Source organism: Agelaius tricolor, unplaced genomic scaffold, assembly GCF_023055355.1.
Source record: "Agelaius tricolor isolate 1412-34295 unplaced genomic scaffold, bAgeTri1.0.p SCAF_86, whole genome shotgun sequence".
Lineage (NCBI taxonomy): Eukaryota > Metazoa > Chordata > Aves > Passeriformes > Icteridae > Agelaius > Agelaius tricolor.
Genome location: NW_027269346.1, coordinates 684,509 through 708,506, shown reverse-complemented (window position 1 = coordinate 708,506; position 23,998 = coordinate 684,509). Strand labels below are relative to the sequence as shown.

The 23,998-nt window shown below is 54.8% G+C and overlaps 1 protein-coding gene across 1 annotated transcript in view; it reads left to right on the top strand.

Annotated features, from left to right (window-relative positions):
- SHANK3 (SH3 and multiple ankyrin repeat domains 3) overlaps positions 1–23,998 on the top strand; it is a 100,275-nt gene that overhangs the window by 56,523 nt on the left and 19,754 nt on the right. Inside the window, 5 exon segments of the mRNA XM_071418409.1 lie at positions 877–1,012; positions 5,941–6,021; positions 9,818–9,841; positions 11,442–11,569; positions 13,314–13,416. Of these exon segments, the coding sequence (XP_071274510.1) occupies positions 877–1,012; positions 5,941–6,021; positions 9,818–9,841; positions 11,442–11,569; positions 13,314–13,416 (472 nt within the window).

Sequence of the window (23,998 nt, the reverse complement as noted above, 5' to 3'; positions counted from 1 at the left end):
GAGAGGGGAAAGGTCCAAGCCAGGATCCTCGGGAGGATTTTGGGATCTGGAGAATCCTGGATAATCCCAGATTCTCTGGAATGGCAATCCCTGGATTTCTGCTCTTTCCTCTTGCTGAAGGTTCATCCCAAAATTCCTGGAGTTCTTCCCAACGCTCTTTGTTTATCCCATGGATCCATCCTTTGCTCTGGGAAACTCCGGATTCCCGGGAATCGTTGGGTGGGATCGTTGGTAGCTCCGAAGGTTCCTGAAGCAAAGGAGCCGGAATGGGCTCAGGGCCGTCCCTCGGGACGGATCCATGGGATAAACACAGAGCATTGGGAAGAACCCTGGAATTTGGGATGAACCCTCACCAGGAGGAAAGAGCAGAAATCCAGGGATTGCCATTCCAGAGAATTTGGGATTATCCAGGATTCTCCAGATCCCAAAATCCTCCCGAGGATCTCGGCTTGGACTTTTTTCCCCCCTCTCCAAGTCCACCCCATTCCATGGGCAAATTCCCACGGGATTCACTGGAACCCATGGAATGGTTTTTCCAGGGAATTCTCTCCATTCTGAACACTCCCTGATCAGACACTCCAAAAAGCCCGGGAAAACCCCTTTTTTTTTTGTTTCTTTTGGAATCTCCCAGCAGGAATTGGCCATTCCCATCATTCCCATCTCCCCCTCACCGTCACTGGGCGCTGATTCCCAACCGCCGCAAAAAAGACGGGAAAAGCCGGGGGGAAAAAAAAAAAAAAAAAAAAAAAAAAAAAAAAAAAAAAACAACCAAGGAAAAACCAGGGAAAATGGGATTTTTTGCGGACCACTTCAGTATTTTGGTTTTTTTCCATCTGGGAATTCTGATCCATGTTTGTTTTTCCCCCGGGAGCGCAGGTGAACGGCGTGAACGTGGTGAAGGTGGGGCACAAGCAGGTGGTGGCGCTGATCCGGCAGGGCGGGAATCACCTCCTGATGAAAGTCGTGTCCGTCAGCCGCAAGCCCGACTCCGAGGAGGGATCCCGCAAAAAGGGTGAGCCGCAATTCCCGGGAATCCCGCCGCTCCGGGGGCTCGGGACGGCGCCGGGGCAGCCCCGGCGAGGAGAGGGAGTGGCGGGGGTGGAAAATCCCGGGGTGGGATGCGCCGGGTTTTGGGATGCGCTGGTTTTTGCCGTGCGTCTGTTCTTTGGGATGTGCCGGGTTTTGGGATGCGCCGATTTTTGGGATGTGTTGATGTTTGGGGTGTGCCGGTTTTTGGGATGTGATAATTTTTGGGACGCGTCCATTTTTTTCTAGGATGTGCCAGTTTTTGGGATGTGTCCATTTTCTAGGATGTGCCGGTTTTTTGGGATGAGCCGACTTTTGGGATACGCTGGTTTTTGGGATGAGCCGGTTTCTGGGATGTGCCAATTTTTGGGATGTGTTGATGTTGGGATGTAGCGGTTTTTGGGATATGTCCGTTTTTTGGAATGTCCCAGTTTTTGGGATGGTTTTGGGATACGTCGGGTTTTGGGATGCGCCAATTTCAGGATGCGCTGATTTTTGGGACGTGTTGATGTTTGGGATACGCCAGTTTTCAGGATGTGCTGGTTTATGGGATTTCATGGATTCCGGGGATTCAGGGAGGGCTGGAGCGGCCCCAGCAAGGAGAGGGAGCGGTGGGGGTGGAAAATTCCAGGTGGGAAGCACCATTTTTTTGGAATGTACTAATTTTTGGGATACACCAATTTCAGGATGTGCCAGGTTTTGGGATGTGTTGGCATTGGGATGCAATAATTTTTGGGATGCAATGATTTTTGGGATATGTCCATTTTTTGGGATGCGCCAGTTTTTGGGATGTTCCCAATTTTGGGATGCACCGGTTTTTGGGATACACCCGGTTTTGGGATGCACCAATTTCAGGATGCACCGATTTTTGGGATGTGTTGATGTTGGGATGCAATGATTTTTGGGATGTGTTGGTTTTTGGGATGTGTTGGTTTTGGGGATGTTTCCATTTTTTTCAGGATGTGCCATTTTTTGGGGGGATGTGCCAGTTTTTGGGATACGCTGATTTTTGGGATGCGTCAATTTCCGGATGCGCTGATTTTTGGGATGTGCTGATGTTGTGATGCGATGATTTTTAGAATGCAACGATTTTTGGGATACGTCCATTTTTTGGGATGTGCTAGTTTCAGGATGCGCCGATTTCAGGATGCACCGATTTTTGGGATCTGCTGATGTTTGGCATGTGCCAGTTTTCGGGATGTGATGATTTTTGGGATGTGCCCATTTTTAGGATGCGCCAATTTTGGGATGTGTAGATTTTTGGGATGCACTGGTTTTTGGGATGTGCCCATTTTGGGATGTGCAATGTTTCGGGGTGTGCTGATTTTTTGGGCATGTGCTGATTTCTGGGATGTTCCCATTTTGGGGTGTTCCAGCTTCTGGGATGTGAAGATTTTTGGGATGTGCCCATTTTTTGGGATGTGCTGATTTTTTGGGATGTTTTGATTTATCGGGATGTGTTTATTTTGGGATATGCCCATTTGGGGATGTGAAGATTTTTGGGATGTGCCAGGTTTGGGATGGGCCCCCTTTGGGATTTGCCTGTTTTGGGATGGATGGATCTTTGGAATGTGCCAGTTTTTGGGATGCAGCATTTTTGGGATGTGCCCATTTTTTGGGATGTCTTGATTTTTGGGATGTGCTGGTTTTTGGGACACATTGATGTTTGGGATGCAAAAATTTTTTGGGATTTGCTCATTTTGGTTGTGCTGATTTTTGGGATGCATTAATGTTTGGGATACAAAGATTTTTGGGATGTCCCCATTTTTGGGATGTTCCTGGTTTTGGGATGTGCCTGGTTTTGGGATGTGCCCCTTTTTTTGGATATTCCCATTTTTGGGACTTGTTGATTTTTGGGATGTGCCAGTTTCTGGGACGCGCTGATTTTTGGGAATGTGGGAGGTGGTCAGGGAAGAGCAGGAAGGTCCCAGCCACATCTGTGGAATTGTGGTGTTTTTTGGGAATTGCTTGGATTCCCAAGATCAGGAATTTCTGGAATTGTGGCAAACGAGGAACAAGAGTTTTGGGAACTCATGGATGCGGGAAGGGAGGGATTTGGGGAGTCCCGGGAGGGGTTTTGGGAATCACTTTTGATTCCCATGATCTGGAATTCCTGGAATTCCCATCAGCTGCTCCAGGCTCCGGCTCCACCTGGGAATTGTTGGGATGGGAAGCAAGCCTGGGAATTTCTAGGAATGTTGTGGGGCAGGATGGTGATCCCAAAGGATCACTGGGAATTCCGGGATGGAGCCAGGGAGTCACTGTGGGAATTCCTGGGCACAGCTGGGAATCCAGAGGGATCCCAGAAAGTTCTGGGATTTAATTCCATGGGTTCTGGATTCCAGGAGCAGATCCAAGAGCTTGGGCAGGGCAGGGATTTGTCCAAAGGGACGGGAACATCTGGAAGCACAGGAAAGAGCCAGGAGGGGTTTGGGGGGATTGGGACTGAAATTCCAGGGAATGGGAGCAGAGGGATGGGAAAAGAGGGTGGAATTATAGAGATGGGAAGAGGGGCTGGAATCAGGGGGATGGGAGTTTGGGAAGCAGGATTAGGATGGGATGAACAGGAGGAGGAAGATGGAAACAGGAGATGGAAGTGGAGGGATGGGAGCAGAGTGATGGGAGCAGGGAATGGAAACAGGGATGGAAATACAGGGAATGGAAGCAGGGAATGGGAGCAGAGAGATGAGAACAGGGCATGAAAGTGGAGGGATAAAAACCGGGAACGGGGGAATGGCAGCAGGGAATGGGAACATGAGGATGGAAATGGGGAGACAGGAGGGACAGGAGGAGAGATGGGAGCTGGGATGGGAGCAGGGAATGGGAACAGGATGGGAGCAGAGGGATGGGAGCAAGGAGAGGAGCAGGGAATAAAAATGGGGGAAAGGAGCAGGGAGTGGGAGCTGGGATGGAAGTGGAGGGACAGGAGCAGGGATGGGAGCAGGGAATGGAAACACAGGGACAGGAACAGGGGACAGGAGAGACAGGAGCAGGAATGGCAGCAGGAGATGGGAACAGGGATGGAAGCAGAGGGATTGGAGCAGGGATGGGAGCAGGGAATGAAAATGGGGGGATAGGAGTGGGAGATGGGATCAGGGGACAGGAGAGACAGGAGCAGGGATGGGAGTGGGAGATGGGAGCAGGGATAGAAGCAGAGGGATTGGAGCAGGGAATGGAAATGGGGGAAGGAGCAGAGGGTGGAAGTGGAGGGACTGGAGCAGGAATGGAAGCAGGGAATGGAAACACAGGGACAGGAGAGAGGAGCAGGAATGGAAGCTGGGCTGGGAGCAGAGGGATTGGAGCAGGGATGGGAGCAGGGAATGGAAATGGGATGGGAGCAGGAGACAGGAGCTAGGGATGGAGGGAAACAGGAATGGAAGCAGGAATTGGAAACAGGGATGGGAGCAGGGGGGTTGGAGTAAAGAATGGGAGCAGGGATGAAATGGGGGATGGAATCAGGGGGATTGGAGCAGGGATAGAATCAGGGGGATGGGAGCAGGGGATGGGAGCAGGGATTAAAGAATAGAATCAGGGAGTGGAATCAGGGGGATGGGATCAGGGATAGAATCAGAGGGATTGGAGCAGGGGATGGGAGCAGGGATGGAATCAGGGATGGAATCAGGGGGATGGAATCAGGGGGATGGGAGCAGGGATTAGAGTAGAGAACGGAATCAGGGAGTGGAATCAGGGGGATTGGAGTAGCGAGTGGAGCCAGGGGGATGGGAGCAGGGCTGGAGCAGGGGGATGGGAGCGGGGAATGAGGGGGGCCGGGATCGGGGCCGCTCCCAGCGCAGCACGCGGGGCTCGGGGGAGGGAAGGGAGGGAAGAGGGAAGGGAGGGAAGGAGGGAGCGCTGCTGGCACGAGGAGCTCCAATTATCCTGTCACGGCACAAAGGCACGAGCCGTGGGAACGGCTGGCAGCCTCGGGAATTCAGCCGGGAATTCAGCCGGGAATAATCCTCGGGAATTCGGCCGGGAATCAGCGCTGGGAGCCCCGGCGGGGCCGCTCGGGCCGCTCCAGCCGCTGCAGCCCGGGGTGAGCCGCTGCCCCTCGGCGCTTCCCGCCCTGCCCGGTGCCTTCCTCGTCCCGCTCCTCCGCATCCCCGCGGCCGCTTTCCCAAGGGATCCGGGGGGCGCTGGGGGGACCGGGGGGGGCCCATGGCGTGTCCCCCCCACCCCGGTGACAGCGCCTGTGTGGGCCCGGCTGGGGCTGAATCCGCCCCGCTGGATCCCTGCCGCAGGCACAGGGATCCTTGGAGCTGCCGTTGCCATGGCAATCCTGGAGCGTTATTCCAGCATTGTCAGCGAGGAGCAGCGAGGAGGAGGAGGAGGAGGAAGAGGAAGAGCTTTCCACTCATCCTCGCTGCTCCGGGAAGCGCGGGGCGGGGGGGGGGGGGGCGCTCAGGGAATGCGGGATCGGGAGCTTTTGGGATCATCCCGGGCCATGCGTCCTTGGGCAGCTCCCGGCCGGACGCCGGCGCTTCCATAGGGTTGGGATCCACGGCCAGGAGCAGCAGCAGGAGCAGGAGGAGGAGGAGGAAGAGGAGGGTGGGGTGGGCTGAGGCGCTCCGGGGGCTGCGCCGAGGCGGGAAGAGGATCCCGAGCTCAGGCTGGACACATTCCCGGTTTCCCCGCATCCCTCCCGGCATCCCCCGCCTCCCCGGGGCCATGGCTCGGGCTCCGCGCTGAGCGGGGGGGGGCCCGCATTCCCGAGGGCCGCGGGCACATTCCCGGCGGGAATCATGAAGAAGTTCGCGTCCACGCGCAGCCTCAATAAGATCCTGCAGCAGTGCGACTCCTCGTCCCGGGAGTACGAGGAGATCCAGGCTGTGGAGAAGAAGTGGCACCTGCACCTGGCCACGCCGCGCAAATTCCGCGAGAAGCGGTGCAAGATGCCCTCTCTGTTCCTTGCAGCCCCGCCGCCGCCCAAGAGAGCGCCCAGCACCACCCTCACGCTGCGCTCCAAGTCCATGACGGCCGAGCTGGAGGAGCTGGGTAAGGCCGGCACCGGGACGGCGCCGGGACCCCGCAGGAGTCGCGGGGGGTGCTCGGGAGCCGCTTCCCAGCGGTTTCCCAGCGGTTTTCCCAGCGGTTTCCCAGCGGTTTCCCAGCGGTTTTCCCAGCGGTTTGCATGTGCGCCGTGGGGGTGTGGGAGGCGCGGGGGAGCCGGATCCCGTCCCTGTCCGGAGGGATGTCCAGAGGATTGTCCAGGGGGATTGTCCATGGGGATGTCCGTTGGGATGTCCGTGGGGATGTCCGTTGGGATGTCCAGCGCTCCGGGGGCGCGTCCCGGCGGAGGTGGCGTGGGAAGGATGTTGGGAGTCTCCAGGTGGGTGTGGAGGGGTTGGTGTGCCCTGGCCTTGGGTATCCTGCTCCTTTCTCTGCTCTTTTCCTGATCAATTCCTGATCCATTCCCTGCTCCATTCCCTGATCAATTCCTGCTCCTCTCCCTGCTCCTTTCCCTGCTCCTTTCCCTGCTCCTTCCATTCCCTGCTCCTTTCCCTGCTCCTGCTTCTTTTCCTGCTCCTCTTCCTGATCCTCATCCCCTGCCTGCTCCTCTCCCTGTTCCTGCTCCTTTTCCTGATCCTCTCTCTTCTCTTCCTTTCCCTGCTCCATTCCCAGCTCCATTCCCAGCTCCTTTCCCAGGTCCTTTCCCAGTTCTATTCCCAGCTCCGTTCCCTGATCAATTCCTGATCCATTCCCAGCTCCTCTCCCTGCTCATTTCTGTGCTCCTTCCATTCCCTGCTCCATTCCCTGCTCCTGCTCTTTTTCCTGCTCCTTTCCTGCTCCTCTCCCTGTTCCTCCTACTCCTCTTTCTGATCCTCATCCTCTGCCTGCTCCTCTCCCTGCTCCTGCTCCTTTTCCTGATCCTCTCTCCTCCTATTCCTTTCCCTGCTCCGTTCTCTGTTCCTTTCCCAGATCAATTCCCTGATCTATTCCCTGATCCATTCCCAGCTCCTCTCCCTGCTCGTTTCTGTGCTCCTTCCATTCTCTACTCCATTCCCAGTTCCTTTCCCTGCTCCATTCCCAGTTTCATTCCCTGCTCCATTCCCAGCTCCTTTCCCTGTTCCATTCCCTAATCCTTTCCCTACTCCTGATCCTTTTCCTGCTCCTCTCCCTGTTCCTCTCCCTGCTCCTCTCCTCACTTTCCTCACTCCTTTCCATGCTCCTCTCCCTGCTCCTGCCCTTCTTCCTGATACCTTCCCTGCTCCCTTCCCTGATCCCTTCCCTGCTCCCTTCCCTGCTCCCTTCCCTGATCCATTCCCTGCTCCTGATCCTTTTCCTGCTCCTCTCCCTGCTCCTTTCACTGTTCCTCCTACTCCTCTTCCTGATCCTCATCCTCTCCCTGCTCCTGCTCCTTTCCCTGCTCCTTTCCCTTCTCCCTGCTCCTCTCCTTCCTCTCCGGTTTCCCCATCCTGCTCCTCTCCCTCCTTTCCCACACCCGGCAGTCCCAGGCTTTGATTTCCCATATCCGGGCAGATCCCAAACCCTGCCCGATGAGCTCCAGGAGAGCTCCAGGAGAGCTCTGGAATTCCAAGGGAGCTCCAGGAGAGCTTTGGCAGAGCCTCTGGGAGAATTCCAGATGAGGTCCGGGAGAATTCCAGGAGATCTCCAGGACTGCCCCGTCCCCCCACCCCGCTGCCTCTCCCACATTTCCTGCTGCTTTCCCATCCCGCTCCACATTCCCAGATTCCCTGAAATCCTCTCCACTCCCACCATTCCCTGCTTCCCACTGCCAGAATTCCTTGTTTTTCCCAGCCCTCATGGCCACCTGGGATGTCCCCAGGACCCCTTGGCAGGGTGGGAGCTGATCCCGCTCCATCCCTTCCCCTTTTCCCGGATCTGGTGGCGCTTTGTCCCTGGATGTGGCCATGGAGAGATCCCAGATCCCAGGAAAACTTTGGAGCGTCCCTGGGCTGGCTCCAAGGCCATCGATGCTGCCCCAGCTTCCATGGGAATTTGGGATTTTCCATGTGGGAATGTGGCTCCCTGGAGCCTCAGTAGGATCCCACATTACCCCTGGTTTTCCATGTTTTCCTTGGTTTTCCATGCCCTCCATAGTTTTCCATGTTCTCCCTGTTTTTCCATACCCTCCTTGGTTTTCCAAGCTCTCCCTGTTTTGCATGCTCTCCCTGGCTTTTCCATGCCCTTCCCAGTTTTCCATTCCTTCTGCTTTTCCATGCTCATCCTGGTTTTCCATGTTCTCCCTGTTTTCCTTGGTTTTCCATGTTTTCCCTGCTCTCCATGCTCTCTGTTTTTCCATGCCTTCTGCTTTTCCATGCTCTTCCTGGTTTTCCAAGCCCTTCCTATTTTCCACACCCTCCATGGTTTTTCCATGCCCTCCCTCTTTTTTAATTCCTTCTGGTTTTCCGTGTTTTCCTTGGTTTTCCATGTTCTCCCTGTTTTTCCACACTCTCCTTGGTTTTTCCATGCTCTCCCTGTTTTCCATGATCTCCATGGATTTCCATGTTCTCCATGGATTTCCATGCTCTCTGGTTTTCCATTCCTTCTAGTTTTCCAAGCCCCCCTCCTTTTTTCCATGCCATCCCTCTTTTTTAATTCCTTCTGATTTTCCAAGCTCTCCATGGTTTTCCATCCCCTCCCTGTTTTCCATGCTCATCCTGGTTTTCCATGCTCATCCTGGTTTTTCCATGCTCTCCATTTTTTTCCCTGCTCTCCCTGTTTTCCATGCCCTTCCTGTTTTCCCATTCCCTCTGGTTTTCCATGCCCTTCCCAGTTTTCCAAGCCTTTCCCTGCTCCCTGTGCTCCTCCTTGGAGCCAGACCCTGTGGGATCAGATCCCGGAATTCCCAGGCTCAGTCAGCTGGGATTGATTCTATCCTGAGCCTCCGCCTGGATTCCCACACTGGAATTCCCACCCTTGATTCCTGGCATTTCCAGACCGTTATTCCCAATCCAAGGGCTCTTTTTTTTGGTGGGAATTCTTGGGATCAGAGCCAGACCAGCTCCTTTTTCCCACTTTTCCCCCATCCCGGATCCTGGGATTCCTCCTTCCACCCTCCCAGCAATTCCTAGTTTTCCTGGAGAGGGATTGGGAGCAGCAATCCCAGAGAAGGATCTGGAGGCCGCTCCAGTTCTGATCCCACAATTCCCATGAGTTTTTCTGGGAATTGTAGTGCTCATTCCTATGGATCCAAGGAATTGGCTGAAGCCATTCCAGGGAAAACAGGGGATCTCTCCTCTTCCCATCCTTCACTCCGGGTTTTCCTGTGGATCAGCATTCCCAGGATTTGGTCTGGAGCCGCTCTCCTTCCCAAGGAACAGTCAGGGAAAGGGATATTCCCAAAGAAAGCTCTGCCGGGTGCTTCCCACCCCGTTTTCCATGGATCCCAAACACCCCCTGTGCCCTTCCCGACCCTTTCCCTGCCATTCCAATCCCCTTGGAGCAGCAGATTCCCAGCAGGATGCTCCGGGATCCCTCCTGGGCCAAAATCCATGGGCTTGGATGCTGGGAATTGCCCTGGGAGCTTTTCCATGGCCTGGGATGGAATTCCAGCCAATCCTGCTCCCACTCTGGCTTCCCTGGATCCATGAGGATCCATGAGGGACAATCCCTGCCTGGAGCTGGGATAAATCCCAAATCCCAGGTCAGAGGGACAATCCCACTGGATAAAGGCTGGAATTCCCAGGTGCCCTGCCCGAATCCCACATCCCAGGCCGGATCCCGCATGCCAGAGGCCGGGAATTGTGGGAAGAGCCAGGCTGGAGCCGGGAATGGGGGCGGGAATTGTTCCATGCCGTTGATTCTGTGTTTTGTTTCCCATTCCAAGCCTCCATGCGGAGAAGGAAAGGGGGTGAGTGAAACCAAAATTCCCGGGATTCCGCCCCTTCCTGCCAGCTCCCGCTGGGATCCCGCAGGATCCAGACTGGGGAGAGATCCCGGCATCCCGAGGGTCGCTGTTCCTGCAGCGTCTCAGGGAATTCAGCCAGGAATTTGGGAATTAGGGATCAGCTCCAGCATCCAGGAGCCGCTCCAGTAGGAACTGGAATGCCAGGAGTTGGAATGCCAGGAATTGGAATGCCAGGAATTGTGAGGCCGGGAGTTGGAACGGCCATGTGGGATTCTGCTGGGCACGGGCAGAATGCTCCTGTATCCCAGAATTCCCGACCCTGCCATTCCCAGGTGTGATTCCTGCTCCGGGCTTTGCCCACGGGAATGTTCCGTGTGGGATCTTTGGGAATGACAGTGTCCAGCTTTATCCCAAATAGCCAAAACCTCTCCTGGCAAATCCAGGGAGTTTATCCCGTTATTCCTGGCAGTTCCAGGGAGTTTTTCCCGCTGTTCCTGGCGGATCCACGTGGATTATTCCGCTGTTCCCACCCTGAGGATGTGCCGGGAATGTCGCGTGAGGGCCACAGAAAAACCGGGAAGTTTTTGGTGGGAGAGGTTGGATCTGGATGGGATTGAAGGTCCCTTCCCACCCAACCCCTCCTGGGATTTTCTGATCCAGGATTTTCTGGGATGAGCTTTAGGTACTTCCTACCCGAACCAGTCCATGATTCCATGTCCCACAATTCCATGGAAGGTCCAAGGACCAGTCTGGCTTCAGGAGAATCCTGGGGCTACAATTCCCGCCTGGACACAGCTGGAGCTGCCCAGTCCCTCTCCCAGGGCAGGAATTTGGGATACGGATCCAGCTGGATCTGGGAAGTGCCATCAGTGTCACAGAGCCAACGGCCCCAGCCTCCCATTCCAGTTGGGAATTCCATAGGCTCGTCTCAGGTGGGATCCATGGAAATGAATCCACATCCACCTCCTGCCTTTTTCCATATCTGGAGGTTCAGGATTCCAGCTGGAATTCCCGAGGGAGTGGATCCACTGGGACACATCCAGGCACAGCTTGGTGTTCCCAAGGGATAAAAGTGCCAGGGTGGATCCTGGAGCTGGGAATTCCAGTCCCACTCCCCATTCCCTGAGCTCGGACACGGCTGTGGTGGCTCTGCTGATATTCCCGATATCCGTGGGCACGAATCCTGCCCCAGACATGGAAAGCTGGGATCATTCAAGGAGTCCATTCCGGCTGGGAATATCCCAGTTTATCCCAAACAAACACCAGATGTGCCGGAGCCTTGTGGATCCCACGGGCATCTCCATGTCCTGGGATTCCCTGGATCTCCCACCCTCCTGGCAGGACTCGACTGATCCCAAATACTCAAAATTTGGGATGAACTCGCTGCTTAGCTCCACACAGATAATTCCTTGGAATGCGGTGGGGGAGAGCATCCATGGAATATCCCATCCGAGTGGGATCAGCCCCCACAAATCCATGGAAAACCATCGGCTGGGGAGAGGAGTGGTGGGGATCGATCCCTCCGCTCTCCGGGATGAGCTGTGGGAAGGGAGCAGTGCCGGGGCTGGGCCCCTGGGATCAGCCGGTTTTCCTTGGATTCCAGAGAAGCTGGATGAGATCCTGGCGGCCGCGGAGCCGGCGCTGAGGGCGGAGCTGGTGGAGGCCGATTCCAGGGCGGCCACGGTGAAACAGCGCCCGACCAGCCGGAGGATCACGCCCGCGGAGATCAGTGTGAGCCAGCGGGAATCCCGCGGGAATGGGATATGGGAATGGCATATGGGAATGGGAATGGGATCACGCCCGCGGAGATCAGTGTGAGCCAGCGGGAATCCCGCGGGAATGGGATATGGGAATGGGGATGGGATATGGGATCGCCCCTGCAGAGATCAGTGTGAGCCAGCGGGAATCCCGCGGGAATGGGACAGGAATGGGAGGGGAATGGGAATGGGATGGGAATGGGATCACCCCCACGGAGATCAGTATGAGCCAGCGGGAATTCTGCGGGAACGGGATGGGAACGGGATAGGAACAGGATGGGAACGGGATGGGAATGGGATGGGAATGGGATGGGAATGGGAATGGGAATGGGAGGATCACCCCTGCAGAGATCAGTGTGAGCCAGAGGGAATTCCCTGGGAACGGGTGCGTGGAATGTGGGAATGGGATGGGAGGGAGCCAGAGGGTCAGCCCTGCGGGGATCAGTGTGAGCCAGTGGGAATTCTGCAGGAATGGGATGGGAATGGGAATGGGAGGATCACCCCTGCGGAGATCAGTGTGAGTCAGCAAGAATTCCGTGGGAATGGGGGCATGGAATGTGGGAATAGGAAGAAAAGGAGCCAGAGGATCACCCCTGCGGGGATCAGTGTGAGCCAGTGGGAATTCCACGGGAATGGGGGAGTGGAATGTGGGAATGGGATGGGAGGGAGCCAGAGGATCACCCCTGCGGAGATCAGCGTGAGCCAGCAGGAATTCCCTGGGAATGAGGGGGTGGAATGGGGGAATGGGATGGGAAATGAGATGGGAGAGAGCCGCAGGATCACCCCTGTGGAGATCAGTGTGAGCCAGCAGGAATTCCCTGGGAATGGGGGCGTGGAATGTGGGAATGGGATGGATCACCCCTGCGGGGATCCGTGTGAGCCAGCAGGAGTCGGGGATTGGAATTCCCAGGAACAGAGAGTGAAATTCCCAAGGAAGGAAGGAGAGGGATGGGAGCACATGGAAAGGGATGGGAAGGATCTGGAGGATCTCACTGAGGAGATCAGCGTGAGCCAGAGGGAATCCCACCAGGAACGGGGGCCTGGAATGAGGGAGAGGGATGGGAGGGAATGGGGAGCGGCGTTCCCAGGAATAGGGAGTGGGATTCCCAGGAATGGAAGGAGAGGGAAGGGAGCCCATGGAGGAGGATGGGGGGGAACGTGGTGCCAAGGGGAGCTGGTTCAGGAGCGGAATTCCCAGGAATGCGGAGCCTGGGAGACTCCGATCCACAGCGGGGCCTCAGCGCTCCCTCAGCTCCCCAGGATCCCCATCCAGGCCTGGGAATCCGCATGGATTTCCCAGGGAAGGCTGGAAGAGCAGCCTGGGGGGAGCCTGGAGAGCCGGGCTGGATGCGGGGATGGAATTCTGCCGGAATCCGAGGGGAAGCACAGAGGGGGGAGGAGGAGGAGGAGGCTCGGGATTGTGCCGGGAATGCTGCGGGTGGGAGGCAGCTCCAGGAAAAGCGGGACAGGAGCTCCCGGAGCCATCCTCACCGGATTCCCACCTGGAGCGGGCAGGGGGATGGGATGGGATGGGATGGGACCCAGGGAATTATCCCAGCATTTGGAATTCCGCTGGATGGAGCAGCAGGAAGGCGGAGGCAAGGACGGTCTATCTCGTTGGGAAGAGCCTCCATCTTCCCGCAGCTGGAAGTTCGGGTGGGAATGCCGGGTCCTTCCAGCAGCATCCAGACTGGGAATTCCCTGTTTTTCCCTTCCAGTCCCTGTTTGAGCGCCAAGGAATGGCACATCCTGGGGTCCTGGCGGGAACGGAGAAGCCCCACGTGTCCCTCCGGAAGGGAATTCCACGGACCAAGTCAGTAGGTGAGGAAAAACCCGGGAGTATCCCTTGGGAATGAGGAGGGAGGGTCCCTGTGGGATGTGGAGTGGGCGGGAAAGGCTCGGCCCTTCCCAGGTCGCTCCAGCTCTGGGATTTTGGAGTATTCCATGGAATTCCAGCTTGGAGGGATGCCTGGTCCTGCTCAGAGTGGAAGGTGGGACTGGAGAATTCCAGGAGAGAATTTTGGGAGGGAATTCCAGGAATTCCCGGATTGGCTCTGCCAAGGGCAGGGGGGGCTCTGCCACCCCAGTGTTGGCACTGGGCATTCCCAGCGGGAATGGCACTGGAACCAGGAATGCCAGAGTTGGGGCTTGAGAGGAGCAGGGTGAGGTCTGGGGGAGGCACCTGGATGTGGTGGATCCTTGAGCTTATCCCAAAACATTTGTGGAGTCTCCAAACCCAAAGCCATCTCTGGTGGGTTCTTGATTCTGATCCCAAAGATCGATGGTGCCACCAAACCCAAAATCCATCTGTGGGAAGCCCCGGACTCCGTTCCAGGAGGGTTTTGGTGCCACCAAACCCAAAATCCACCTTTGGTGGGTCCTGGACTTCGTCCCTAAAGATTTCTGGAGTCTCCCAACCCAAAACTGCTCGTTGTGGATCCTTGAGCTTATCCCAAAAGATTTATGGATTCTCCAATTCCAAAACTGTCTCTGGTGGGTTCTTATTTCCATTCCCAAAGATTTCTGGTGCCACCAAACCCAGACCTGGCTGTGGAGGATCCCCGATGTTGTTCCTCAGGATTTCTGGTGCCACCAAATCCCAGCGGTGGATCCTTGAGCTTATCCCAAAATATTTATGGTGTCTCTAAACACAAAATCCATCTCTGGGATGTCCTGGACCTTGTCCCGAAGGTTTTTGGTGCCACCAACCCCAAACCAGCTGTGGTGGGTCCTGTACCTTGTCCCTAAAGATTTATGGAGTCTCCAAATCCAAAACCATCTCTGGTGGGTTCCGGATTCTGATCCCAAAGATTTCTGGTGCTACCAATCCCAAAATCCATTTGGAGGTAGTGCTTCACCCCATTCCAGGTGTTTGGTGCCACCAAAATCCATCTGTGCTGGGTCCTGGAGTTTGTCCCTAAAGGTTTGGAGTGCCTCCAAATCCAAACCTGGCTGTGGGATGTCCTGGACCTTGTCCCTAAAGATTTATGGAGTCTCCAAATCCAAAATCATCTGTGGTGGGTTCTTGGTTCTGTTCCCAAAGATGGATGGTGCCGCCAAACCCAAAATCCATCTGTGGGGTGTCCTGGACCTTGTCCCAAAGGTTTATGGAGTCTCCAAACCCAAACCATCTGTGGGATGTCCTGGACCTTGCCCCTAAAGATTTATGGAGTCTCCAAACCCCAAACCATCTGTGGTGGATCCTTGAGCTTATGTTATCCCAAAACATTCATGGAGTCTCCAACCCAGAAGCCGTCTCTGGTGGGTCCTGGACCTTGTCCCTGAAGATTGATGGTGCCGCTGAACCCAAAACCTTCTGTGGTGGCTCCTTGACCCTGTCCAAGAAGGGTTTTGGTGCCACCAAACCCCAAAATCCAGTTGTGGTGGTTCCTTGAGCTTATCCCAAAGTGTTTGTGGTGTCACCAAACCCTGACTTGGCTGTGGGGTGTCCTTGGCCTTGTCCCTAAAGATTGGTGCTGTCACCAATGCCAGAACTTTCAGTGGTGGTTCCTTCACCTTGTCCCTGAGGATTTCTGGTGCCACCAATCCCAAACTCAGCTGTGGGAAGCCCTGGACCCCTTTCCGAAGGTTTTGGGTGCCACCAATCCCAAAATCCATCTATGGGAAGCCCTGGACCCCATTCCAGAAGGTTTTGGGTGCCACCAATCCCAAAATCCATCTATGGGAAGTCCTTGACCCCGTTCCAGAAGGTTTTGGGTGCCCCCAATCCCAGACCTGGCTGGTTTGGGTCCTTGGAGCCTAAAATATAAAGGAAAATTGGGGGTTTCAGGGATTGTGTTGGTTCAGCTGCTCCTGTGCCGGGAATTCCGTGGAAAAGATGTTCCCAAGGCTCTGGAAGAGCTGGGATAAAACGGGATGGTTTGTGTGGGATGTGAGGGATGGATCCGTGTGTGCACGGATGGAGAAATCCCATCCCAGCATCCCAAACCTGCAGTGTCCAGGGGGAAACTGGGACTTTTATCCTGGTTAATCCCATATTTTGGTCTTGGACGTGGATCCTGCCCTGGTGGCATTGGAATTGGGAGGATCCAGGAGACTCCCAAAGCGTGTCGGGAGTTTCTGGGTGAGAATGTTTGGGAAGAAGCTTTGGAAAAGCTGTTCAAGGGCTGGTGTGCTCGGAAGAGCTGGGAATGATTTGGAAACGGATCTGGAGTGGGAATGGTGGCGTTATCCAGGATGGATCATCCACTGGGAATGCATCCATGGAATTGTCCAAGGGCTGGAGCCAGGCTGGGAGAGCTGGGAATGTTCCCCTGGAGAAGGGAAGGATCCAGGGAGAGCTCAGAGGCCCTGGCAGGGCCTGAAGGGGCTCCAGGAGAGCTGCAGAGGGACTGGGGCCAAGGCCTGCAGGGACAGCACCCAGGGAATGGCTCCCAGTGCCAGAGGGCAGCCAGGGATGGGATCTTGGCAATGAGGAATTCCTGGCTGGGCTGGAATTGCCAGAGCAGCTGGGGCTGCCCCTGCATCCCTGGCAGTGCCCAAGGAAAGGTTGGAGCAGCCTGGGATGCTGGGAGGTGTCCAGGGGTTGGAAGTGGATGGGCTGGGGGGTCCTTCCCAGGCAGGCCCTGCCAGGACTGGGGAATTGTGGAATCCTGGCCCATGGAATGGCGGCAGTGCCTCGGGAAGGGCCCCCGAGCCCCCCAGGGATCCGTGCAGGGAGAGCCCGGGAAAAGTGGGATGTGGCCCGGGCTGGGGCCAGGGCAGCTGTGCCGGGATCGGGGCAGGGATCGGGAATGTCCTTCTGGGCCTGCCCAGCTCCTGCCAGGAGCCAGCGGGGATCGGGATCTGCTCCAGGGAATGAGCCCCGGGAAAAGAGGGAGCGGCCTCAGCCTGGGCCAGGGCAGGCTCAGCTCTGGGATTTGGGATCGTTTTCCATGGAAAGGGCTCAGGCCTTGGCAGGGGCTGCCCAGGGAGCTCTGGAGTCGCCGTCCCTGGAGGTGTCCAAGGAATTCCTGGAGGTGGCACTCAGGGCTCTGGTGGGGATTGGGCCCAGCTTGGACTCTGTGACCTTGGAATTCTTTCCCAGACTCAATAATCTGGGAATTCTGTGCTCACACCCTCGTGAGAATCCCCAGCACATCCCAGTTATCCCAGACATTCCCAGCCCGTGCAGCCAAACCCCCCTGGAAAAAAGGGATTAAAACCATTCCTTGAATCTCCATCTCCAGTGGGAGAGTCCCTGCTCCAGGCAGGAATGGCTGCAGCTGCCACAGCACATCCCAATGAAAAAATCCAGGGAAAAATCCCACCCAGGAGCACCAGATCCATCCCCACAGCGGGACAACCCCTGGAATGGAGGGGACCCAACCCCAGACCCGAAGCAGCTCCTGGAAGAAACCATTCCCATGGAATTCAAGGGAAACGGGGATGGAAAAGAGGCGGAGAGGGAGGAATCGGGTGGGAATGGGGCTGGAATTAGAAGTCCTTGAGCTGTCATTCCACACCCACGGCCGGGAGCTGCGCAGTCACTTGATTCCCGGGGAAAAATCCCTGCACGGGCAAGGAAGGAGATGGAAAAGCAGCTCTCGGATGGGTTTTTTTGGGAATAAATATTCCCTGGCATTTGCGTATTCCAGCAGCACTGCAGATTCCCAGGGAGAAAAGATCAAAAAGATTCCAGGGGGGAAAAAGAATTCCCGGGATAAAGGTGGTTAACCCCTGGCTGGCTGGAATAAAAAGAGGGAGAAAAGATTTCAGGAAAAAATCCCGGGATAAACCTGGTTAACCCCCAGCTGGCTAGAAATAAAATGGGAGAAAAGATCAAAATATTCTGGGAAAAAATTCCTGGGATAAAGGTGGTTAACCCCTGGCTGGCTGGAAAAAAAAACTGGGAGAAAATATTCCAGAAAAAAAAATTCCCGGGATAAAGGTGGTTAACCCCCGGCTGGCTGGAATAAAAAGTGGGAGAAAAGATCAAAAAAAGAGGCCTGGAAAAATTCCCTGAATAAAAATCAAGGATGGGAGGAAAATGTAAAAAAAAAAAAAAGCGGGATGGGAGGAATATTTGGAGGAAAAAGGGAAGGAGTGGGGGGGAAGGGGAGGGGAGATAATTCCTGTCAGACTTCCAAGATTTCTGCCAACGCCATCTGCTCCGGCAGCGGAGTTAAAAACACTCCGGAGGCTGCGGAGCTGCCATGGCTCCCGGAGAGAATTCCAGAGGGTGGAGCCTCTGCCTTTGGAGGGATGGGAGGGATTTGTGACCCCCTCAGGATCATCAGGAATACTGGGGGAAGCTGGGAAGTGTCCTGGTGTTAAAGTGATATCCGGGATGGAATCCTGGAATGGTTTGGGTGGGAAGGATCCTCGAGATTCCCAAATCCCACCCTATTCCAAGGACAGGGACACCTCCCGCTATCCCAGGGTGCTCCAGCCTGGCCGGGGACACTTCCAGGGATCCAGGGGCAGCCACAGCTGCTCTGGGAATCCTGGGCCAATCCCAGGCACTGGAGGATGGAGATTCCCACCCCTGGACATCAAAAATTGGAGATTCCCATCCCTGGATGCCATAGGACAGAAATTCCCTTTCCTGGACACAACAGGGTGGAAATTCCCATCCCTGGGCTCCACAGGACGGAGATTCCCAACCTCGGATACCAAAGGATGATGATTCCCATCCCTAGACACAAAAGGATGGAGATTCCCATCCTTGGATACCATAGGACAAATAATCCCATCCCTGGGCTCCAGAGGATGGACATTCCCAACCATGGATGCCATAGGATGGGGATTCCCTTTCCTGGACACCAAAAATTGGAAATTCCCATCCCTGGGCTCTGGAGGATGGAGATTCCCATCCTTAGGCTCCAGAGGGTTGAAATTCCCATTCCTGGGCTCCAGAGGATGCGGATTCCCTCCCCCTTCCCACTCCAGTATTTGCACCCTCCTGCTCCAGGTCTTTTTTTGGGATTCACTTCCTCATCCCAGCCCAAATCCCTGGAAAACCTCATTCCATCGCTAAGGAATGCATGGAACGAGGTTTTCCAGGGATTTGGGCTGTTATGGCAACGGCCTGGGAGCTTTCATGGCAAGGCTTTGTGTTTTCCTTGGAGATTAATTCCACGGAGTGCGCTGGGAATGGCTCCGGGGGTTGCCAGGCTACGCTGGGAGCGCCATTCCCATTCCAGGGAATGCTGGGAGCTGGTCCTTGCTGGTGGCTCCATTTGGATCCCGGCTCTTTATTCCCGAGCTCCGGAATCTGATCCCAGCGATGTCCTGGTGTTCTGTGGGAAGCACGGGAGTCTCCCATGGCCCCAGGTGGGGTTTGAGGGGAGCAGAATTCCATGGAAAACAGCAAAGGAATGGCTTGATTTGGGGTTAAAAATTCCTGGGAATGGGAGGACTTTTGGGACTTTTCCCGGAGGATATTCCCACTTTTCTCCCATGCCTCCAAAGAGCCTGGAGCAGCTCCCAAAACTCCGGATTCACCGGGAACTTGAAGGTTGGGACACACTGCGCTTTCCTGGGACACAGGGAGCAGGGATTGAGATCCAGGGGTGAATCATGGAATCCTGGAATGGTTTGAGGACCTTAATCCCATCCCATTCCCACCCCTTCCATGGGCAGGGACACATTCCACCATCCTGGATTTTTCCAACCTGACCTTGGACACTTCCCGGGATCCAAGGGCAGCCACAGATTCTCTGGGAATTCTGTCCCAGAGCTGGATGTTCTGGATCTGCTCCCTTTTAGGGATCTTTGAGGATCCTTTAGGGATCTTTTCCAAGGACAAATTCCCTTGGGAATTCCAGGAGCATCTCCAGGCTCCAGGTGCTGCGGGGATGGAGCCCAATCCCCAAATTCTCCACACCTGATCCAGCCCCCAGCATTCCAGGCTGCTCCCAGGGGATCGCTGGTGGCTTTTGTTCCCTGATGGAGATTCCCAGGCAGATCTCGGCATTCCATAAAAAGTAAATAAAACTTGGGTTTGGAGCATTCATGCTGGGAATAAAGAGATCCTGCTTTTCCATGCTCCTCGGAATTCCTGGGAGGAATTCCCTCCTCTCCCGAGGCTGGCCATGGCAGCTGGGATGTGGGGAGGATTTGGGCAGGAGGAGACAACGAGAGCCCTGGAATTTGGGAAAAACCTTTCCTGAACCCAGCAACTCCACTGGAATTCCAAAGGATCCGCTGGGAGCAGAGAAGGACCTACTCGAAAATTTTGTCCCTGAGGCCAGCGGGATCTTGGGGTGGATTGGGAAGAGCATTCCCAGCAGGACAGGGAGTGCTGGGTCCAGGTCCGGGATCCTTGGGACAAGAGGGAGCTCCCGGAGAAGATCCTGGAGGAATGGGAAGATGAGGAAGGGACAGGACATGGAATTGTGGGAACAAGTCCAGAGGAGGAACCAGGATGATCCAAGGCTGGGAAAACTGGGATTGTCCAGCCTGGAGAAGGGAAAAAGGGAAAAAATCGAGGGTAACCCAACTGTGACCTTCCAGGACCTGCAGGAGCTCCAGGAATGGCTCCCAGTGCCAGAGGGCAGCCAGGGATGGGATCTTGGGAATTCCTGGCTGGGCTGGGATTGCCAGAGCAGCTGGGGCTGCCCCTGCATCCCTGGAATGTCCAAGGAAAGGCTGGAGCAGCCTGGGCCTGTGGGAGATGTCCCTGCTCTTGGAATGGGGTGGGATTGGGATGGGATTTGAGGTCCCTTCTCACCCAGACCATTCCAGGATTTTTCCATGGGAAGAACATCCGGACTCTGGAGGCTGTGGAATCTCCTTCCCTGGAGATATTCCCGATCCAGCCGGTCACATCCCTGAGGAACATTCCCAACGTCATCTCCAATGGTTCCTCCCCCATTCCATGGTTGCTCTGGGCTCCCTTTTCCAAGGAACCCTGCCCAGATCCAGGGAGAAGTTCCAGGATCCGGGAGCGGAGCCGCTCCCGAGGTGACCCCCAAGGTGCCTCAGCTGCTCCTCCTGGGAATGGCTGGAAAACTGAGGGATGATCTGGGAATGATCCCGTGGCTGCAGCTCAGCCACTGCCACAGGGAGCTGCTCCAGGCCTGGAATGCCGGGTGGGAATGAACATGGAATTCCTGGGATGTGCTGTTCCGCAGTGTCCCTTCCACTCGGCAATTCCTTAGATGTTGTTTTCCATGGTGTTCCCTGCATTTGGCAATTCCTATGGATGTGGTTTTCCAGAGCATTCCCTGCCCTTGGGTGTGGTTTTCTGTGGTGCTCCCTGCCCTTCAAAATTCCTTGGGTTTAGTTTTCCATGGTGTTCCCTACCTTTGGCAATTCCTTGGATTTGGTTTTCCGTAGTGCCCCTGCCCTTGGCAATTCCTGGGATTTGGTTTTCCACAGTATTCCCTGAATGTGGCAATTCCTGGGATGTGTTTTTTCAATGGTATTCCCTACATTTGGCAACTCCTTGGATTTGGTTTTCCATAGTTTTCCCTGCATTTGGCAGCTCCTTGGATGTGGTTTTTTCCCTGGTATTCCCTGTATCTGGCAATTCCTATGGATGTGGTTTTCCATAGCATTCCCTACATTTGACAATTCCTTGGGTTTGGTTTTCCCCTGGTATTCCCTGCCTTTGGCAATTCCTTGTATCTGGTTTTCCATAGTATTCCCTACCTTTGTCAATTCCCTGGGATGTGATTTGCCAGAGTCTCTTCCACTTGGCAATTCCTCGGATGTGATTTTCCATAGTGCCCCTGCCCTGGGCAATTCCTGGGATTTCGTTTTCCATAGTGTTCCCTGAACATGACAATTCCTGGGATGCGGTTTTTCCATGGTATTCCCTGCATTTGGCAATTCCTTGGATGTGGTTTTCCATAGTGTCCCGTCCTCATTTAGGGAAAAATGGAGGAGGGTTGGATCCAAGGACTGGATCCAAGGGCTGGACATCCCAATGTCACCCCCAATCCAGCAGCCATGCCCAGGACATTCCAGAGGGAAGATCCTGGTTTCCCACTGGATTTCCTGCCCAGCTGGATGCCACATTCCCAGGAAAAGCTCCCCTATTCTGTGTCCTGGGACATTCTGGGCCCAGGGATGGCGCTCAGAGCTTCCCAAATATCCCTGTGTCACCTCCCAGCCATTCCCAGAAATCTCAGAAAGGCAGAACTGGGGTTTATTTTGGGATCTTCCTGCTGCTCCCAGAACATTCCACGGCTCCATCTAGTGCAGGTTCCCAGATTCCCAAGGGAAAAAAGGGGCAAGGACGGGATCATTCTCCCAAATTCCCCCTGCTGGTCTCGGCTCCGGGATTTCAAAAAGCTTGGGAAAGGCACATTTTCCATGGCTTTGTCCAGGCTCCCTTTGAACCCGTTCCGTGCTGCCGGTTCTTTATTCCCACGGCACATCCCCACTTCCCAAAAATAGCCCAGTTTCCAGCACGACCAACAGCATGGGATGGAATTTCAGTGCCAAATTCCTCCCTTTTGTCCCCATTGGATTCTGCCTCGGGTGGAATCGCTGACGGATTCCGGGCGGAGCTGCCGGAGCCTCTCAGTGCCACTGGAAGAACGTTTTCCATAAAGGAAAATTCGCTCCAGAGGCCAGAAATAAAAAAAGCCCAAATCCTCTCCAGAGCCGTTTGAAAGCTTGGGAAGAGCGGAGGAGGGATTGGGAAGGAGGAATTTTCCCTAAGGACAGGTGAGCACGGCAGATCCAGGCTTGGGAATGAGGCTGGAGCTGGGAATGGAGGGAGGGAATTGTGGCGTGAATGGATTTTAGGATCAGGGAATGGCTCGGCTTGGGAAGGCCCTGAAATCATCCCAACCCACCCCTGGTTTGTTCCTGCTTTCCCATCCAAATCCTCGCAGTGTCCCCGAGTATTCCCTGAAAAAGCAGGAATTCCTGCTAGACCCTGCCGGGCTCAGTCTGGCGCTCGGGAACAGATGTCACCCCTCGGGAAAGCGGGAAGTGTGACGGGAGCCGCGCCCGTGCCGGTGGCACTCGGATGTCTGGCACGTTGGCGGTGGCGGCGCTTCCGTCACCGGAGCTGCTCGGGAAGGGGCGGGAACAGCTCCCGGGGGAAGCTGATCCCACGGGAATGTGGCTGTGGGGAGGCTCTCAAGGAATCGTGGAGTGGTTGGGGTTGGGGTGAGCTCAAAGCTCATCCCATTCCCAGCCTTTCCGTGGGACGGCTTCCACTATCCCAGGGTGTCCAACCCCAGGGATCTGGGGGCAGCCACGGCTTTCCTGGGAATTCTGGCTGGTTCCGCCAGTCTCGGAGCTTCCACTGGAAGTTGCTCCAAGCTTTTTCCAGTGAGGCTTGGGCAGAAGAAAAGTCTCAGGAGCAAAGCGGGGTGGGAGGAACAACCGCAGCCACTTCCCAGTTTGTGCCAGTCTGGGAATTCTCTGGGAACGTCCTCTTCGCTGCTCTCCTTGTTTTCCTGGTAGAGATGAGAAACTCATCCCCGGTTCCATTGTTTTCCTTGTTTTCCAGGGGAAGATGAGAAACTTCTCCCTGACTCCACTCTTTTCCTTGTTTTCCAGAGACAACAAATTCATCCCTGACTTCACTTTTCTCCTTGTTTTCCTTGGGAAGACAAGAAATTCATCCCAGATTCCATAGTTTTCCTTGTTTTTCCAGGTGGAAGATGAGAAACTCATCCCTGACTTTGCTCTTTTCCTTGTTTTCCATGTGCAGACCAGAAACTCATCCCTGATTCTGTTTTTCTCCTTGTTTTCTGGGTGGAAGATGGGAAGCATCTCCCTGACTCCACTCCTTTCCTTGTTTCCCAGCTGGAGACCAGAAACTCATCCCAAACTCCACTCTTTTCCTTGTTTTCCATGTGGAGAAAACAAATTAATCCCTGACTCAATTTCCTCTCCTGGTTTTCCAAGTGGAGACAAGGAGATCATCCCTGACTTTGCTCTTTCCCTTGTTTTACACATTGAGACAACAAATTCATCCCTGACTCAATTTCTCTCCTGGTTTTCCAGGTGGAGACAAGAAACTCATCCCTGACTCCCCTGTTTACCTTGGGAAGACAAAAAACTCATCCCTGATTCCAGTGTTTCCCTTGTTTTCCAGGCAGAGACAAAAAACTCATCCCTGACTTTAGTTCTCCTTGTTTTCCAGGTGGAAGATGGGAAGCTTCTCCCTGGCCCCACTCTTTTCCTTGTTTTCCAGCCAGAGACCAGAAACTCAGCCCTGACTTTGCTCTTTTCCTTGTTTTCTATGTGGAGATGTGAAGCTTCTCCCTGACCTCAGTTCTCTCCTTGTTTTCCAAAAAATTCATCCCTGACTTTGTTCTTTTCCTTCTTCCAGGGGAAGATGAAAAACCCCTTCCCTGACTTAACTTCTCGTTTTCCAGCTGGAGACCAGAAACTCACCCCTGATTCCACTGTTTCCCTTGTTTTCCAGGGTGGAGACCGAAAACTCATCCCTGACTTTAGTTCTCCTTGTTTTCCAAGTGGAAGATGGGAA